Source organism: Rattus rattus, chromosome 1 (genome assembly GCF_011064425.1).
Source record: "Rattus rattus isolate New Zealand chromosome 1, Rrattus_CSIRO_v1, whole genome shotgun sequence".
Classification (NCBI taxonomy): Eukaryota; Metazoa; Chordata; class Mammalia; order Rodentia; family Muridae; genus Rattus; species Rattus rattus.
Genome location: NC_046154.1, coordinates 13,388,870 through 13,409,200, shown reverse-complemented (window position 1 = coordinate 13,409,200; position 20,331 = coordinate 13,388,870). Strand labels below are relative to the sequence as shown.

Here is a 20,331-nt window from a genome sequence, read left to right as displayed (position 1 = left end):
TATTGAACCATACCTGCATCCCTGGGATGTAGCGTACTTGATCATGGTGGATGATCGTTTTGATGTGTTCTTGGATTCGGTTTGCAAGAGTTTTATTGAGTATTTTTCATCAATATTCATAAGGGAATTTGGTCTGAAGTTCTCTTTCTTTGTTGGATCTTTGTGTGGTTTAGGTATAAGAGTAATTGTGATTTCATAGAAGGAATTTGGTACTGCTCCATCTGTTTAAATTTTGTGGAATAATTTGGACAGTATTGGTATGAAGTCTTCTATGAAGGTCTGATAGAATTCTGCACTTAACCCATCTGGACCTGGGCTCTTTTTGGTTGGGAGACTTTTAAGGTCTACTTCTATTGCTTTAGGAGTTATGGGGTTCTTTAAATGGTTTATTCGTTCCTGATTTAACTTTGGTACCTGGTATCTGTTTAGGAAATTTGTCCTCCCGATTTTTAAGTTTTGTTGAATATAGTCTTTTTTATTAGGATCTGGTGATTTTTTGAAATTCCTCTGATTCTGTTGGTATGTCTACCTTTTCATTTCTGATATTTGTTAATTTGGCCACAGTCTCTGTGTCCTGTGATTATTCTGGCTAATGGTTTATCTAATTTGTTGATTTTCTCAAAGCACCAGCTTTCAGTTCTGTTGATCTTTGTTTCTTTCAAGTATGAATTCTCTGATGAATTCTCAGACTACTTTTGTAGCCAAAGCATTTGTCACATTCATTGCATTTGTAACGTTTATCTCCTGTATGTACTCTCTGGTGAATACTACGATGGCATTGTAGGCGAAAACATTTGTCACATTCACTGCATTTATAAGGTTTCTCTCCTGTATGAATTCTCATATGGCTTCTCACAGTGCCTTTCTGAGTAAAGCATTTGTCGCATTGACTGCATTTGAAAGGTTTCTCTCCTGTATGAATTCTCTGATGATTACTAAGATGGGATTTGTGGCCAAAGCATTTGTCACATTCACCACATTTGTAAGGTTTCTCTCCTGTATGTATTCTCTGATGAAATCTCAGAGTGCCTTTTTCAGTAAAGCATTTGTTACATTCACTGCATTTGTAAGGTTTCTCTCCTGTATGAATTCTCTGATGAATCCTAAAATTACATTTGTCAGTAAAGTATTTTTCACATTCACTGCATTTGTAAGGTTTCTCTCCAGTATGAATTCTCTGATGAATATTAAAATGGGATTGTAGGCGAAAGCATTTGTCACATTCACTGCATTTGTAAGGTTTCTCTCCTGTATGAATTCTCATATGTCTTTTCAGAGTGCCTTTTTCAGTAAAGCATTTGTCACATTCACTGCATTTGTAAGGTTTCTCTCCGGTATGAATTCTCTGATGATGCCTAAGATAGGATTCTCGGGCAAAGGATTTGTCACATTTACTACATTTGTAACGTTTCTTTCCTGTATGAATTCTCTGATGCAAATGAAGGTCCCTTGTTTTGGTAAAGCATTTCTCACATTCACTACATTGGTGAAGGTTCTTACCATTAATGTTTTGTTTCAGTGTCAGTTTATCTTCATGGACAAAATCCTTATCAAATTCTTTATTTTTGTGTTCTTTGTTCTCTATGTGGATTCTGGAATTTACACCAACGATAGCACATTCATTTGAAAACTGTACACAGTCTCTATATTTGTAAACTTCTCTGGTTTTCCATGCTTTATGTCTTTTCAGGTTTGAGGACTGAAGAGAGGGATCTCGGAGATGAGTCTTATAAGGTGTACTTTGGGTGGATTCAAGCGTCAGTATGCTAATTTCTTCCCATTTACAAAACTTCTCTTGGATATTCACATGCTCACGGACAATGCACTTCCCACGTTTTTCACATATCACATGATTTTCTGAAAAATACAAGTGCAATTAGGGATGACAAGGGTTACTCCACTGGGCAGAAAGAGATTCAATAATGGGTGTCTGCTGAATTATCTGGTAAACTAGACCATCTCAAAAATTTATTTTTCTCAAAATTGGTTTTCTTTCTTTTCATAATCATTCTTGATCCTCAGAAAACACCCCAATTCTGGATCTATATCAACTGAAAGGAATGAAAATATTTAATATTGTCTTAAAAACTATACCTTGCAGAAGCTAAGAAAAATAAGTCATCAATCAATATTGAACATACACAAAGTAGATCTCTAAATAACATCTCTAATTTTTTTATTACATTTTGATTCAGAGTGACATTGTATACATGTACTCAGCTACAAATTCATAATGATAAATGAATCCTATACATATGCTTATGTCAGTATCCAAAATACTGAAAATAAAGAACATGCTGTCTGAATATAAAACTCAGAGACCACATCTCAAAATGCAAAAGAAATAGTCAAAATTAAAATTCTCCAAACCAACAGCTCTATATTTACTTAAACCTTTTGAATTCTTAAAAATCGTAATTAAAGAGATTAATGTAATAATAAAATGAATGCTCCAATTATTATGTGTCAAGAAATACAATTCCTTGTTCTGAACATTATATATTTTTAACCAGAAGTTTCCATTTAAAGCTAGATAAGAGGTATTGGAAAGATCTTGGAGAATATAACGCTGGTTATTCCTCCAAAGAAAGTGCAGAAATGTAAAGGAAATGCCATGGAAAAATTATCATGCTAAGAGGAGCTCCCTTATCCTAGTGCTTTCCAGACATTTCAGAGAGTTACATAAAAACACAATGGAAAATTCAAAGTAAGATTCAGGAATTCTACAAAAAAGTGCATTCTTACCCACAGACAGTAGATTGTTGTAATTCTCCAAAATCACATCCATGTACAGTGTCCGCTGAGCAAAACTGAGACTTTCCCATTCCTCTAGTGTGAACTCTGGAACCACATCTTGAAAGTTAAGAAACCCTGTAATAGAAAAGTACCTATGTACTTTTACAGAATCCTAATGTCAGATCACAGATGGTCAAGTTATGATGAGGAAAAATATGCTATCAATTCTACAATATCTACAACCATACAATATGGACAATAGCTCAATCTTTGTGTGCAGTGGGCCTCACATGCCTGTATTATAACATATATATTTGACATTCTGAAGTCTAGCTACAATGCAAGAAACTTTCCATAAGGAAGAAGTAGAGTATTAAATGGAGAATTAATGGATGAGTCAAAAGTTAGAGTTTTTCTTTAAACAGAAAATGAGTGCATCAGGACATATATTAAACATTCCAAGTGACACACAGAATCAAATACTTAGGGCAATTATTTTATGTAAGTATCTTCATAACCAAGAGAAAAATGTTATAGGAATTAAATTATTTAAAGTTCTATAAAGCTAGCACAAGCAATATATATAACACAGATTTCATAAGTTCCATATGATATTTCACAAAAGAATACTTAGATATATGTATGTTAAAATGAATGCTGTACATGACAATGCACTTCAATGAACTAGAATAATTTTCTTTTGATTAAATCTTTTTTAATGATAGGATAATTATCCTAATTTTTCATAAATATGGAATACATTATTCTCATGTGATTGACTTAATTGAAAACTTCAATGTTGTAAATTTTAGCTTTATCTTTTTCTCTTTGCAATATAATCTCATTTGAGTATCAGAATGGACATGTGTGCAGATAAGTGTGATGTACAATTCTTTCTCTTTTTAAAAAAATTATAATACTCAGGTTATATATTATTTCTACTACAAATGGGCACCAGATATATAAACCTGTGGCATGAGAAAATGACTAAGAGATAAAGATATTTGCTGTGACGTCAATCTCAAGGGTTTGGTGCTGAACTCAGGGACATAGAGGAATAATTTATCATTCAGTGCATCTAAAAATATGCAGATCGGGGTTGGGATTTGGCTCAGTGGCAGAGTGCTTGCCTAGGAAGCAAGGCCCTGGGTTGGTCCCCAGCTCGAAAAAAAAGAATTAAAAAAAATATGCAGATCAACACTTACATACTTAAAGAGAAAAATATTAGAAAGAAATAAACATGGTCAAAACCCTTCAGTTTTTTCCTATGTATAACATCATTTCAGGTAAGAGGAAAGAGAGCAGTGAACCATTCTTCCTGCTAAAGAAAAGAAGAAAACAAAATGGGGGAAAAAATTCCAAGCAAATAGTCTCATGAAACAAGCTAGAGTAGCAACACTAATATCAAATAAAACTGACTTTCATCCAAAAGTTATCAAAAAATATGAGGAAGGACACTCATCAAAGAAAATAAAAATCCTAGATGAACTGTCGTTTCTGAACATATATGGTCAGAAAGGGCACATTGATAAAAGAAATGGTACTGAAGCGGAAAGCACACATTGATCCTCACACAATAATACTAGGAGACTACAACACCCACTCTCACCAATGGACAGATCATGGAAACAGAAACTAAACAGAGACAGAGTGAACCTAACAGAGCTTATGAATCACATAGATTTAACAGATATTATAGAGTATTTTATCCTAAAACAAAATAATATACCTTCTTCTCAGCAATTCACAGTACCTTTACTAAAACTGACCATATAATCAGACATGAAACAAGTCTAAATCAATACAAAAAGACTGAAATAATTCCATATATTCTATCACATCACCACCGACTAAGGATGGTCTTCAATAAAAGCAAACAGCCCACAGACATATGGAAGCTGAATGATTCTCTACTCAAGTGGTCAGGGAAAAATGTAAAAAAATTGAGGATTTTTAGAATTTCATGAAAATGAAAAACAACATACCCAAACTTATAGGACATCATGAAAGCACTGCTAACAGAAAAATTCAGAGATCTGAGTGCCTCAATAAAGAAATTGGTGAGATCATACACTAGCAGCATAACAGTGTATCTGATAGTTCTAGAACAGAGAGACGCAAATACACCTAAGAGGAGTAGCCTGTAGGAAATAATCAAATTCAGGGAAAATATTAACTGAGAAGAAACAAAGGAAACTATCCAAAACCAACAAAACCAAGAGATGCTTCTTTGAGAAAAATAACAAGATGGATATACCCTTAGCCAGACTAACCAGAGGACACAGAGGCAGTATCCAAATTAAAATCAGAACTGAAAATACAGACATAAAAATAAAAACTGAAGAAACTCAAAAAATTATGAGATCCTACAACACAAGCCTATACTCTAGAAAACTGAAAAATCTAGATGAAATGGATGATTTTTCTAGACAGATGCCAGGTACCAGAGGAATCACGATCAGATAAACCATATACACAGCCCCATAACCCCTAAAAAATAGAATAAGTCATTAAAAGACTCCCCACAAAAATAACCAAGGACCAGATGGACATAATACCTGCAAAGTTTAACTAATACCAATGCACTTCAAAATAGTCAACAAATAGAATCACAATTAACACTACCCAATTCATTCTATGAAGGCACAGTTATGCTCATACCTAAACCACCAGAAGAAACAAAAAAGAAAGCTAACATCAGACTAATTTCCTCAATTAATATCAGTGAAAAATATTCAAATTGAATCCAAAAGCAAATCAAAAATCATCATTCGTCATGATCAAGTAGGCTTCTTCCCAGGGAAGCACAGGTGGTTCAATATACCAGAAACCACTAGCATAATCCACTATATAAACAAACTCAAAGAAAAAAAAACACATGATCAACTCAGTGGGTGTTCAAGAAGCCTTTGACAAAGCACTCCTTCATGTTAAAAACATTGGAAAGATCAGGAACTCAATGTGCATATCAAAATATAATTAAAGCAATAAACACTAAACCAATAGCCAATATCAAACTAAATGGAGGGAAACATGAAACAATCCTACTAAAATCAAGAAATAGATAAGGATGCCCACTTTCCCCTACCTATTCAACACAGTATTCAAAGTTCTAGCCAGAATAATTAGAATAAAGAGGAGACAAATTACACAAAGGTACACAAATTAGAAAGGCAGAAGTCAAAATAACACTATTTGCGATTGATATGGGAATATACCTTGTGACCACAAAAAATCAATCAGAGAACTCCTAGAACTGGTAAATAACTTAAGCAAAATATCTGGGTGTGTAAAATTAACTTCAAAAAATTAGTAGCATCCCTCTACTCAAAAGAAAGAAGGGTGGGAAAGAAATTGGAGAAATGACACCCTTCAAAATAGTCACAAACATTCATAAATACGTTTGTGTGACCCTAACCAATAAGTGAAAGATCTATTTGACAAGAATTTCAAATTTCTGAATAAAGAATTACAAGACTGCAGAAAATGTAAAGATATCCCAGGCTTGGGGATCAGCAGGATTAACAGAGGAAAAATGGCCATCTTATCAAAAGCAGTCTACGGGCTCAATGCAATACCCATTAAAATTCCAATGCAATTTTTTAGAGGGAAAGAACAATTCTCAAATTCATCTGGAATAACAAAAAACCCAGCATAGCGAAAATTATTCTTGAAAATATAAGGATTTCAGGGGTAATCACCATCCCTGACCTCAAGCTCTACTACAGAGCAACAGTAGTAAAAAAGAAAAGTATGGTATTGGTAAAGACACATGCAGGTAGATTAATGAGCTAGAATTGAAGAAGCAGAAATAAACCCATACACCTACAGTCATGTGATCTTTAACTAAGATGCCAAACTATCCAGTGGAAAACAAACAAGATATTCAACAAATGGTACTGGTTCAAGTGGCAGTCTCCATTTAGAATGATGCAAATTGATCCATTCTTTTTTTTTTCTTACACAAAGCTCAATTGCAAATGCATCTAGAACTTCCACATAAGAAGAGATACATAAATCTGATAGAAGAGAAATGGGAAAAATCCTCAAATACACCAGCAATTGGGGAAATTTCCTTAACAGAACACCAACGGTTCAGGCTCTAAGATCAACTATTGACAAATGGGACCTCATACAATTGAACATTTTCTGTAAGGCAGAGAGAGTTAATAAGACAAAACAGCAACCTATAGACTGGGAAAGATCTCTACCAAGCCATATCTGATAGAGAGTTAATATCCAATGTATACAAAGAATTTAGAAAGCTAGACTACAGAGAATCAGATAACCTTATTTAAAAAATGGGGTACAAAGCTAAACAAGGAATTCTCAACTGAGAGATCTGGAATAGCTGAGAAGCACCTATAGACATGTTCACATCCTTAGTCAACAGGGAAACACAAATTAACAAACTTTAGATTCCACCTCACAGGAGTCAGAATGGCTAGGATCAAAAACTCAGGTGACAGCATATGATTGCTGCGATGTGGAAAAAGGGGAACACTCTTCTGTTGCTGGTACAATTGCAAGCTGCTACAACCACTCTGGAAAAGTATGGTCGTTCCTCGGAAAAGTGGATATAATTTTACCTGAGGACCCAGCTATACCACTCCTGGGCGTATGACTAAACAATGGTCAAAGGTAAATGTTCCACTATGTTCATAGGAGACTTATTTATAATAGGCAGAATCTATAAACAATCTAGGTGTCCCTCTGATGTAGAATAGGTAAAGAAAACATGGTATATTTACACAATGGAATATGAATCAGTTATTAAGAATGAGGACATGATGAGCTTAGAAGGCAAATGAATGGAATGAGAAAATATCATCCTGAGTGAGGTAACCATTCACACAAGGACACACAAGGTATGAACTCATGGAAGAGTAGATATTAGAACAAAAGGTTTATGTACCCATGATAAAACTCAGAGACCACATGAAGCCAGACAGGAAGCCCAAACCATGAATGCCTTTGCCCAAACCATGGATGTTTAAGTCCTACTTCAAAGGAGTAACAGAAAATCACAGGAGGGAAAAAGGAAGGAGGGACCTAGGAGGGAGAGAGGATGGAAGGGCAGGATCTGGTGCGGGAGGAGATAGGGAGATGTACAGAGGGTAGGAAATTTAACAGATGTGTGTGGCAGTAGAGGTGGGAAACTGGAGGTAGCTATTACAAAGTTCCAGATACCTGAAAAGCAAAGGGTTCCCAGGACAAAACACAGATGTTGTTAGCTGAAATATACAACAAAGCGGGAAGAGAACCTGTAGTAACCATATCCACTGGATAGGATCAGCTCCCAGTTCAAGGATGGCATTAACTACCCATCTCTAAAATATCAACCCAGATTAGTTCTTGTCAAATGAAAAGCAAGGATAAAGAGTGGAACAGACACTGAAGAAAAGGCCATTCAGAGACTACTCACCTAGGGATCCATCCCATCTCTAGGCATCAAACCCAAACAGTATTGCTGATGCTAAGAAGCCCTTGCTGTGAGGAACCTGGCACAGCTATGCACTGAGAGGCTCTGACAGTGTCTGACCAATGCAGATGTGGATATGATGCTCACCGCCAACTATTGGACTGAGCAAGGAGACCCAAATGGAAGAGTTACCCGAAGGACTGAATAGTTAAAGGAGAATGCAACCCATAAGTAGAACAACAGTATCAACTAACCAGATACCCTGAGCTCCCAGGAACTAAACTAGCAATGAAATAGTATAACTAGAGGGACCCAAGTCCCCAGCAGCAAGTGTAGCAGAAGATTTTCCTGTCTGGCTTCAAAGTGAGTTGAAGACCATGAGGAGGCTCAATGTTACAGCGTAGGAGGATGCAAGGGTATTCAGGCAGCAATGGTTCCAGGACTGGAGGACTATCCTCATACATGAAGGGGTAAGGGAGCAGGGGATAGGAGATTTGAAGAAAGGGAACTGGTAATTGGGAGAACATTTCGAATGTAAATAAATACAATAACCAATCAATAAAGCAATGTAGAACCATCCTCACATCCCTTCAGTATGTCACTATGTGAAACATAGTTCGTAGAACAGGAAACAAAGAGTAGATAAAGCATTCTACCTTCTAAAGAAAAGAAGAAAACAAATTAGAAAGGACATTTATTTAGGATTGAAAATTTATATATCATGTACAACACCATGCTATATGCCCCAGAAAATTTTTACTAATATACTAAATTGGGAAAAAAATAGAATATAGGACTTATACTACTTTGAAACGCAGAACAAAAGACAAAGGGAAGTAACAATTTCTATATTGAGAATTTACCACACAGCACCATACTGGGCAGTATGTGTCTTGGAATCTCTATGGAACAAAAAGATTTCATGTCTATACACACTCATAATCTCCATGTGACATAAAATGCCAAGAAAATTTGCATACTGAATTCTGCATTTCCTCACAAACACATCTATTATGCTACTGCAAAATAAAGACACATATAGCTCCCTGTGCCTCTAAAGAGCTAATATATTTACTATTGGGATTCAAGACAGTGAATCCCTTATAATTTTATTCTTCTCCAAATTCTTCTCTTCCATATATTGCTTAGTGATATCAGAGTCCACATAATTCCATATCCACATTCACAAGCTTTTTTCTGGAACAGTGACCATCTCTGAAATGCACCTTCTATGACACATGTGACCTTCTTTCCACACTAATATAATAGCACACAAATCCATCCAATGTACAAAGTAGCCATCACTATACTTTTTGAGAACATTTACAATAGTTTCGTTTTAAGACCTGCATGTATATAGTCCTTGAAAACTGTATGTCCTCACAGTAGAAAACCCAGTAAAAATGTAATGGTATCATATATGTGAAAGACCTAAATATTAAATTTTCATTATTCCAGAAGAAAATGAAATTATAGAAAACAAGCCCCCTTTTTCTGCAACAAGCGACCTACCTGGCGGACTCAGGACACCCAGAGGCAAAATTCCTCTGCGACCGGAAACTTCTGGTTTTTAGCTGGAGCCCAAACCTTGCTGATCCTGGCCCACAGCTCCCTGCTCCCAAACCCCTTGGGAGAGAGAGCTCACTGCCCGGACAGGTGGGCACTCTGAGACTGCAGAGCGGGAGAGACCACCAGTACTGCGCACCCCCTCCCACATCCCTGGCCCAAGAGGAAACTGCATAAGGCCTCTGGGAACCAGAAGATAGGGCCACTGGAAAGGGAGGACCCCCCCCCCCCCCGCAGTCCAGACACCAACCAGACCTGAAGGGAGTCAACAGTTCTCTGCACACAAATCCCTTGGGAGGGACAGCTAAACCTTCAGAGGGGCAGACATGCCTGGGAAGCGAGAAGACACTACACTCTGCCCACATTTCTGACTCCAGAGGAAAACACCTAAGGCCAAATTTGGAGCCCCCTGCATGAGGGCTCCAGGAAAAGGCAGCTCAGGCCTTCCTGGTTTCCGCCCTCACAGAGAGCTCAAAAGCAGCCCCCCACGAGCAACTTGAGCCCTGGGACCACAGGTAAGAACAACTTTTCTGCTCCAAGCGACCTGCCTGGTGGACTCAGGACAAAGGCCCACAGAAACAGTTGAAGACCAGTAGACAGGAAAGACTACACGCCCGAAAGCAGAACACTCTGTTCCCATAACTGGCTGAAAGAAAACAAGAAAACAGGTCTACAGCACTCCAGACACACAGGCATGTAGGGTGGTCTAGCAACTGTCAGAAATAGCAGAACAAGGTAATACCAGAGACAACCTGATGGCGAGAGGCAAGTGCAGGAACCCAAGACTACATGGAATCATCAGAGCTCAATTCTCCCACCAAAGCAAACATGGTATATCAAAACACACTAGAAAAGCATGTTCTACACTTAAAATAACATTTGATCACGACGCTGGAGGGCTTCAAGAAAGACATGAAGAACTCCCTTAAAGAAACATAGGAAAACATAAATAAACAAGTAGAAGCCTATAGAGAGGAATCACAAAAATCCCTGAAAGAATTCCAGGAAAACATAATCAAACAGGTGAAGGAATTAAACATGGAAATAGAAGCAATAAAGAAAGGACACAGGGAAACAACCCTGGATATAGAAAACCAAAGGAAGAGACAAGGAGCAGTAGATACAAGCTTCACAAACACAATACAAGAGATAGAAGAGAGAATCTCTGGGGCAGAAGATTCCATAGGAATCATCAACACAACTGTCAAAGATAATGTAAAACGGAAAAAGCTACTGGTCCAAAACATACAGGAAATCCAGGACTCAATGAGAAGATCAAACCTAACCATAATAGATATAGAAGAGAGTGAAGACTCCCAGCTCAAAGGACCAGTAAATATCTTCAACAAAATCATAGAAGAAAACTTCCCTAACCCAAAGAAAGAGATGCCCATAAACATACAAGAAGCCTACAGAACTCCAAATAGATTGGACCAGAAAAGAAACTCCTCCCGTCACATAACAGTCAAAACACCAAATGCACAAAACAAAGAAAGAATATTAAAAGCAGTAAGGGAAAAAGGTCAAGGAACATATACAGGCAGACCTATCAGAATCACACCAGACTTCTCACCAAAGACAATGAAAGCCAGAAGATCTTGGACAGATGACATACAGACCATAAGAGAACACAAATGCCAGACCAGGTTACCTTATCCAGGAAAACTCTCAATTAACATAGATGGAGAAACCAAGATATTCCATGACAAAACCAAATTTACACAATGTCTTTCTACAAATCCAGCCCTACAAAGGATAATAAATGGTAAAGCCCAACATAAGTAGGCAAGCTACACCCTAGAAAAAGCAAGAAAACAATCGTCTTGGCAAAAAAACAAAGAGAAGGAAAGCACACAAACATAATCTCGCATACAAATATGACTATATCAGGAAGCAATAATCACTATTCCTTAATATCTCTCAACATCAATGGTCTCAACTCCCCAATAAAAAGACATAGATTAAGAAACTGAATACGCAATAAGGACCCAGCATTCTGCTGATTACAGGAAACATACCTCAGAGACAAAGACAGACACTACCTCAGAGTGAAAGGCTGGAAAAAAACTTTCCAAGCAAATGGTCTGAAGAAGCAAGCTGGAATAGCCATTCTAATATCGAAAAAAATCGATTTTCAACCAAAAGGCATCAAAAAAGATAAGGAAGGACACTTCAAATTCATCGAAGGAAAAATCCACCAAGATGAACCCTCAATCCTAAATATCTATGCTCCAAATACAAGGGCACCTACATACATAAAAGAAACCTTACTAAAGCTCAAAACACACATTGCACCTCACACAATAATAGTAGGAGATTTCAACACCCCACTCTCATCAATGGACAGAACATGGAAACAGAAATTAAACAGAGACATAGACAGACTAAGAGAAGTCATGAACCAACTAGACTGAACAGATATTAATAGAACATTCTATCCTAAAACAAAAGGATATACCTTCTTCTCACCACCTTATAGTATTTTCTCCAAAACTGACCATATAATAGGTCATAAAACAGGCCTCAACAGATATAGAAAGATAGAAATAATCCATAGAGTCCTATCAGACCACCACGGGCTAATGCTATGAACTCTCTTCTTAGCTCTGCTTTCTTATTGTCTCAAAAGTCTGGTTGTGCTATGTCCACATTTACATTGAATTCTAGAAAGTCTTCAATGTCTATCTTTATTTCTTTCCTGACCCAATCAGTGATCACCTGAGATTCTCTCTTCCATCTCCTGAATTCTCTTTGTGATGCTTACTACTGTAGCTCTTGTTCTCTTTCCTAGGTTTTCCATTTCTAGCATTGCCGCAGTAACATTTCTTTATTGCTTCCATTTCCCTTTCAGGCCTTGGACCGTTTCATCATAGCCTTCTCCTGTTTGTGTTTTTCTTTGCATCGTTACATTTGTTTGTGTCATCTCTTAATGTGGCTATCTGTTTTCTGTGCTTAATGATAGGAGCCCAGTATAGCTGTGCTCTGAGAGGCTCTATCAGTCCCAGAAAAATACAGATGGGGATATACACAGCCAAATATTGGAACAAGAATTGGGATCCCAATGTGGAAGTTAGGACAAGGACTGTAGGAGCTGATAGGGGTTGCAACCTCAAAGGAAGAACAAGAATATCAACCAAGCAGACCCCCCAAATCTTTCAGGACTTAAACCACCAACTAAAGTGTACAGAGGGGGTACCCATGGTTCCAGCTGGATATGTAACAGAGGATTGCCTTATTTGGTATCACATACTAAGGAGCCCTTTGGTCCTTTAGTGGTTTGATGACACAGGATAGAAGAATGCTAGGCCACTGAGGTAGGAGTGTGTGGACAAGAGGGGGAGCAAGTCATGTGGATGGGGGAAGGGAGTAAGGTATAGGGGGCTTATAGAGGGAAAACTGGGAAGGGGGATAATATGTGAAATGTAAATAAAATAATTAATAAAAATAAATGCATCTGAGGAAATGGTTTTATTTCTTTCCTTAACTAGTCTCAGATGAATTATTAATGACTATTATGTTTAATGTATTCACATATGCAGAATCAGTTAGCTGTGGAAGTTATTTTGTTGTATACCAGCCTTATGTGGGAAAGAATAAAACTCACCACAACGGAAAACATGTAGCTCTGCCCTTTCACATGTGTCCATGGGCTCAGAACCCTGTAATTTAAGGACAGACACCCGAGTCTGTGGTTGTGTTTCTGAGCTCTCTCTCCTATGCTTAGCTGGAATCCATTTTAACTTGCCATAATCATCACAACAGTTTTTGAATGACAGGAGACTTCTGAGAATCCTAGAACTCATTATAATCATGAAAAGTGTTGATTTCTTAGCTATATTCCCTAAAGAGACTTGGGTAATTCTGGAGTCTCCTTTCCCCAGCATATGCAAATGTGGACGGGTGTATATAATGAATTGTAGGGACCAATCTAGAAAGTATCTATGACCAAATGGCTAAAGAATGCCATATGTTTTATAGTTCTATTTCTATCTTCCTTCTCACTTTCCTTTTTGACAAAAATTTAGACAGTTTTCAAAAGGAATTTCTCTTTTTCACCTCACCCATCAAGCAGTAAATAATATTGTACCTTAACCTAACGTCATTTTAATTCTTCATTTTCTCTGACTGAGGCGTCCAGCTCCTCCAACTTTTCTTCAAGTCTGATAATCTGTCTCCAGTGCTTCTCTATGCGTTATTGTTATTTTTCCTATTGCATTTTCCTTTTAGGGTCTTATGTTTGGTTTTTGTAACCTCCTATTGAACTTAATTTTCATATCCTGTGTTGCTGTCCTCATTTCCTTCAGACATCTGCTATTATTTTCTTGCCCACGAATCATTTTGTTCCTGTCCTCTTTGAGTTGAGTTTCTCGGTTTACAAGCCTTGACTCTGGGTATTCAATTCATTATATTGGATATCACGTAAATCACCTTCATTTCGAAGTTCATATAAGGTTTGTGGTTTTTCCCAAGGGCATTTTAATTTCGTCTTAGTTTTTGGGGCTATTTGTTCTGAGCATCAGAATTCAGAGGGATTGCTATCTTTTGTGTATCTTAAGCCCAGCGCACTAGACTCACAATGTGAGCTGTTAGGCAGACGACCTTGGGTGTAATTGGTCAGAACCCAGGCGCAGTGTCCTACTACATCCACTTCTGGTCTAGACTGGCAGCAAGCTTGATGCGAAGCTGTGCAGAGAAGGTCCTGCGCTCCTGACAGCTGCAGTGGTGTGGAAGGCAGCCTGCAACAGAGCTGGGGGAGTGGTTCCGACCGGGAGGACGTGCACACCTGCCTGATCGGATGAGATTAAGAAAAAGACAAAATAAAAACAAAGGAAAAATCAAGGAAGCAAGCAAGCAAAAATCCAAACCGATAAAAAAAAAATCTGTGAAGAATTTGGACGGGAAATAATTAAAATGTTCCGAAGTAGGTGAGCTTAGAAGATTTGCGTAACAGGAAGCTGCTGAATGTTGGGCGGGTCCAGAAGGAGTTGCTGCGAGAAACCCACAGAAGTGACAGGAAGTTCCGCCCTTCCAGCTCTCTCCGTGTCTTGGCTTCCTCACGTTCAGGAAGTCCTGGTGGGAGACTCGTCCCGAGTCCTAGAGGTACCTGAAAACTTCTTTAAGCTGCAGTTGCGGTGGTGGCTTCCTAGGACATTCAGCAGCTGGTCCTGTCACCTGCCAGGTCAGAGGAGCTGCTGCGACCGGGAAACAGGCAGGAGCGGGGCAGCGCTGTGGAGCGGGGGTGCATTTTCTGCCGCCACTCTTATAATTCTGTCGTGGATATCTTAGCGTTGTCAGGAAGTTTGAGATCTCTGAATTGGGGTTTTAAGTGGTGCTTTAATTAATTTGGTGGTGGCCAGAATATTTTTCTAAAATAACCTCGTAGATTCTTGGCTGCATCTGTAGTTTGAACAGCAGGGTTTTCTTTCAAAAAGCCTTAGTAAAGTTCTTCGAGTTCAAAATCTTGGATGCTTTCTTAACTCCCCTGTTCCTCCGTTTGCCGTTCCATTTCCCTTTCTCTAGCGGACTGAAGGTATTCCAAGAGAGCTTTGTAGATCTTTGACATATGAGGAACCAGTGCAGATTTGATTGAATTAGAAAATATTTGTTAAAAAGCCCCATAATGTGACTGTAAATATTAACATTTCTTGAGTAAAGTTATACTCTCCATTAATTTTACACTGAGGTATATGCAGGCTGTGATGTAAACACAGCATTCAGAAGTGTGAATTCATCGACTTAGTTATTAATATTAAACCTTAGGGGGCTGGAGAGTTGGCTCAGAGGTTAAGAGCACTGACTGCTCTTCCAAAGGTCCTGAGTTCAATTCTCAGCAACCACATGGTGGCTCACAACCATCTATAATGGGATCTGGGGTCATCTTCTGGCCTGCAGGCATGCATGCAGACAGAAAGCTATATGATGTATACATAAAAAACAAAACAAAACAAAACAAAACAAAAATACCTTAGGTTTGTATGAAAAATGAGGACAGGATTGTAGCAAGGTATGGCTGAAGAGAAGACATATAGTAGGTTCGGTTAACCCTGAGTATTGCCAGAGAAAATCCAATTCCACCGTGCGGACAAGTTTTCTTAAATATTACATCCTGACCAAGTGATGGACTTTGGTCACATGCTACAGGGGGTTGTATAGCCCATTGTAATTTCTGACCAGGCTTTATTTTCCCAAGACATGCAACATATAGCAGTGCAAGAAGATACCTGGGTCTTGGGTAGTGGTGAGGTCAATTTTTGACTTTTTAAGATTGAGGGAGAAAGCAGTCAGAGTTTTGTGGTTGGGTCCAGACCGAACAATACCTTGACATTGGGTGGTGGGAGAGTTGTTGAGGATTAGAAGGGAGGATAGAGGGGTTGGCCCAGAGAGAACCAAGAACCAAGAAAGCACCTAGGGAACAATGTGTGCATTGATATGTTAATAGGCATCACAGTTGTCTATTCCTCCCGAATTTCTTTGAATCCTTCCAAGGTTCAGTCCAGGGAGAGGATGCTATCAGGAGAAGGTATGTTTATAAGTGGAAAATTTACTGTAGATTGAGACAGAATTAGACAGCACCTTTTGAATAATTATAATTCCTCACTTAAGTTAAATGTCCCCTTGGTTTATGAAAAGCTCTCTGACCATGCACATTCATGGTTTGTTGAGTTCTGCAATGTTCACTTCTTGCAGGTGTGGGAATGCTTAGTCCCTGCCCTCAGGGCTTTTTTCAGAGCCCTCTCCTTGGAGGAGTTCAACAGTCTGGATTCTGTGGGCCACAATAGTTTTCTGGCAGTGTTTCTTTCTCTTCCTCAATGTTGCTTGGAAAAGGACTCTGAGTGAATGTTAACTGTGACTACCTGTTACATCTCATAGGGAAAACTGAAATCCTCAGAGAAAAGAGGCATTTTCATGATATCTTCTCTTTCCTTCATACTTATACTTTTGCTACTTGTTCCCATCTTTCATGTTTGTCCCATGAAAAGTTCCAGGTTCTTTCTCAACAATATTTTCCCATTTTCAGGTCTTCATATGTTCAGCAAATCTGCATAATTGTAAATCAAAACCAAGAGCCCTGGACGGTAAAGGCCAAAGAAACTTCTAACAAAGGATCCAGGTATCACCACAGAATACACTGTCAGTTTTTATGTCACCAATTTATGCTGCAGAATTTCTTCTTCCTGAACTGAAAACCAAGATTCACAAAAAATATGCTTCATTATGTAGATACCGTTTTCATCTGTTCTCACTTCCAGCAAGGATTTTATTGTGAATTTCTTTGAAGATTGTTCAATGAAATTTTGCTGGTTGTGAGGTTGTGTTCCTTAGGACTTTTAATTTGGAAGGTTTTGCTGGCCTTGTGAGTAGGAACTTACGGTTCACATTGTTCTCCATTCCTAGTGTGGGTTAGAGCTTTACTGTGTTGTTCATGAGGAATCATTCCTAGTTTTCAGGTACTCATTCATTCTTCACAAGAAAAGTTTTATTTCCTATGACCTCATGAAAAATGTATGTAGTATTCTTTTGTGCATGTTTTATTCAGTTTATTGTCTATGTAGGATTTTGATTAAAAAACATGTCTTAATGAATAATGACATTCAGCTGTACCTTATCTATTGTCAATACTTGTAGCTACTTTTCTGAATTCAACACTACAATTGCCAATTATTTTTCTCAGAACCAGAAAAATATTATTCCATGCTCTCCTGATTTTAATCTATGCATAACTTTTGATTACTGTATGCTATTATAACGTCCCCTCTTTTGATGTTAAGGGATAGGACAACTGGAAAGAGATATACATTGTTACAGCTCTTAGATATGATAATAGCCAGATACATCTGGGAGTAGAGGAAGTCAATCTCTTTAATATTTTCCTAGGGATGCTAGGCTAGAATGCTATAGTCTTAAGAGTCCCAGTATCTGAACACTACACATTGCTATTTGAGTTTATCTACTGTAAAAAGACTGTGGTGAAACAAGTGACAGTAAACTTTGACTGAAAGGCTCGAAAGTACAGAATTATGTCTTTTAAAGAATCAGGTGTGTATTTGAGGAAAAGTCAGTTCCAAGGTTTAAAGTTGAAGCCCTAGTGTTGATGATGACTTCATGATGGAAGCATGCAAAACCATGGGGCTATCCTTCCCATCCTAGAATGAGCTCTTGCTCTGTCTCCATGAAATGGAAAATGTACTTTTCCTGTTTTACACATAGACAAAATAGTTCCATGACACACATTCATTTTCTGTATTTACTATTGTTGGAGCTAAAGCCCAGCGTCTATCACTGGACCAGGAATTTATGATCTATTGCTGTTAGAAATGAAAACCATGCTCAGCCTGTGTCACAGGCACAAATCATAAAGTAACATGCTTTGCAAAAATTCCCTGATTACTCCATGGAAATTCATGTATTCCTCTGCCCACCTTTTATTACCCACTCGATGCTGTCCTCAAATGCCTGGGGCATCAAGTCTTACATATTTTAAATTTATGACAGCATTATATTTTTCCCTGCATCTCCATTTTCTGTGGTACATAAATTCCTGTTGTCAGTAACTTTGCTATCATATAAACTAGGGATTAGGTTCATTTTTTCATGCATATTACAATTGTTAGAATATTTAGAGAGAAACAATCTGGTAGTGTATTTGCATTATCTGTTTTCTTTGCTATTGTTGGTATTCAGAGCTCTTAGAGTTTACTTTAATCTGTGTTGTCTAAATCCCCTAGTATTTGCATTTTTGGAGGAATGGCCTTTGCATCCAAGGTGCCCTAGTGCACTTCCACAATTAGCCTGTCTTCATTCTCTGTCCCATCTCTTGTTATTCATGTTTTCATTATATCCTTGTGTTCCATGTATGTTTTGAGGCAGGTTTTGGATGGGTATCCACACTGTCATATATTCATAATTCCATCTTCCATGGTAATGACAGTGTGTGTTCCCACACCTCCACTTCCTCCATCTTTTTCAGCCTTACCTTTCCCCCAGTGCATGCTGTTTACTCAGCACTGTCTGAACTGCCATCTTCCATTTACCAACCACATGTGTCTGAAAGCATCACGATGCTGTGGTGTAGACAGAATGATATAAATGATTTCCTAGCATTTCTACAGATAGCCAGTGTGTCAGGTATAAATTCACTTTTGGGCCTGTGGATCTTTAGAGTGACTTTTGACAGCTTCCAGTGCCATGTGTGTATTTCCTTATTAGGCTGACTCTGTTCAAACAGGAAAGTTTCTGTTACCTACTTGGTCCGTTACACTGGCAGTCATCCACTGTCAGAGAGGTTGGTGTTTCACCAAAAGGGTCAGCACTTGGGAGAGCCATTCATGACTCTTTTTTTTCTTATTTGAGTTTTTTATTTGTGTGTAAATTCCCTTCTATGGTTTCATTTCTTCTTTTTTCCCCTACTTTATTAAATTGGATATATCTTATGTACATTTCAAATGTTATGCCCTTTCCCAGTTTCTAGACCAACATCCTCCTAACCCCTCCTCCTCCCCTTCTTTATGGGTGTTCCCCTTCCCATCCTTCCCCCATTACCGCCCTCCCTCCAAAAATTTCGTTCACTGGAGGTCCAGCCATGGCAGGATCAAGGGCTTCCCCTTCCACTGGTGCCCCTACTAGACTATTCATTGCTACCTATGAATTTGGAGCCCAGGGTCAGTCCATGTGTAGACTTTGGATAGTGGCTTAGGCCCTGGAAGCTTTGTTTGGTTGGCATTGCTGTTCATATGGGGTCTCAAGCCCATTGAGCTCTTTCATTCCTTTCTCTGGTTCCTTCAGTGGGGGTCCCGTTCTTGGTTCTGTGGTTTGTTGCTGGCATTCGCCTATGTATTTGCCATATTCTGGCTGTGTCTCTCAGGAGAGATCTACATCCAGTTCCTGTCAGCCTGCACCACTTAGCTTCATCTTATCTAGTTTGGTGGCTGTGTATGTATGGGCCACATGTGGGTCAGGCTTTGAATGGTCGTTACTTCAGTCTCTGTTTTAAACTCTGCCTCCCAGGCTGGAGAGATGGCTCAGCTGTTAAAGGCTAGGCTCACAACCAAATATATAAACTCTGCCTCCCTATCCCCTCCTGAGGGTATTCTCGTTCCCCTTTTGAAAAAGGAGTGAAGCATTTGCATTTTGGTCATCCTTCTTGAGTTTCATGTGTTCTGTTCATCTAGGGTAATTCAAGAATTACAGTAATATCCACTTATCAATGAGTGCATACCATGTGTGTTTTTCTGTAATTGCGTTACCTCACTCAGGATGATATTTTCCAGTTCCATCCATTTGCATAGGAATTTCATAAAGTCATTGTTTTTGATAGCTGAGTAATATTCCATTGTGTAGATGTACCACATTTTCTGTATCCATTCCTCTGTTGAAGGGCATCTTGGGTTCTTTCCATCTTCTGGCTATTAAAAATAAGGCTGCTATGAACATAGTGGAGCATGTGTCTTTGTTATATGTTGGGGCATCTTTTGGGTATATGCCCAAGAGCGGTCTAGGTTGGTCCTCAGGTAATGCAATGTCCAATTTTCTGAGGAACCTGCAGACTGATTTCCAGAATGGTTGTATCAGTCTGTAATCCCACCAACAATGGAGGAGTGTTCCTCTTT

General features: G+C 38.4%; 1 protein-coding gene across 1 annotated transcript; it reads right to left on the bottom strand.

Moving 5' to 3' along the window:
• Positions 1-593: 593 nt before the first annotated feature.
• LOC116890264 (zinc finger protein 25-like) lies at positions 594-19,048 on the bottom strand. The gene is made up of 5 exons (XM_032890985.1): positions 18,970-19,048; positions 14,829-15,033; positions 14,300-14,511; positions 2,746-2,871; positions 594-1,857 (listed from the first exon to the last, which is right to left on the bottom strand). The coding sequence occupies exons 1-5, from the start codon at positions 19,046-19,048 to the stop codon at positions 659-661; spliced, it is 1,821 nt and encodes a 606-aa protein (XP_032746876.1). The 3' UTR covers positions 594-658.
• Positions 19,049-20,331: the final 1,283 nt, after the last annotated feature.

Coding starts and splice junctions, on each gene's coding strand:
- LOC116890264 (XM_032890985.1), bottom strand. CDS start 19,048: ATGGCTCTCCCAAGTGCTGACCCTTTTGGTGAAACACCAACCTCTCTG. Junction 15,034..18,969: donor CTGCCAGTGTAACGGACCAA/GTAGGTAACAGA, acceptor ACCCCAATTCAG/AGATCTCAAACTTCCTGACA. Junction 14,512..14,828: donor CAGCTTAAAGAAGTTTTCAG/GTACCTCTAGGA, acceptor TCATCCGATCAG/GCAGGTGTGCACGTCCTCCC.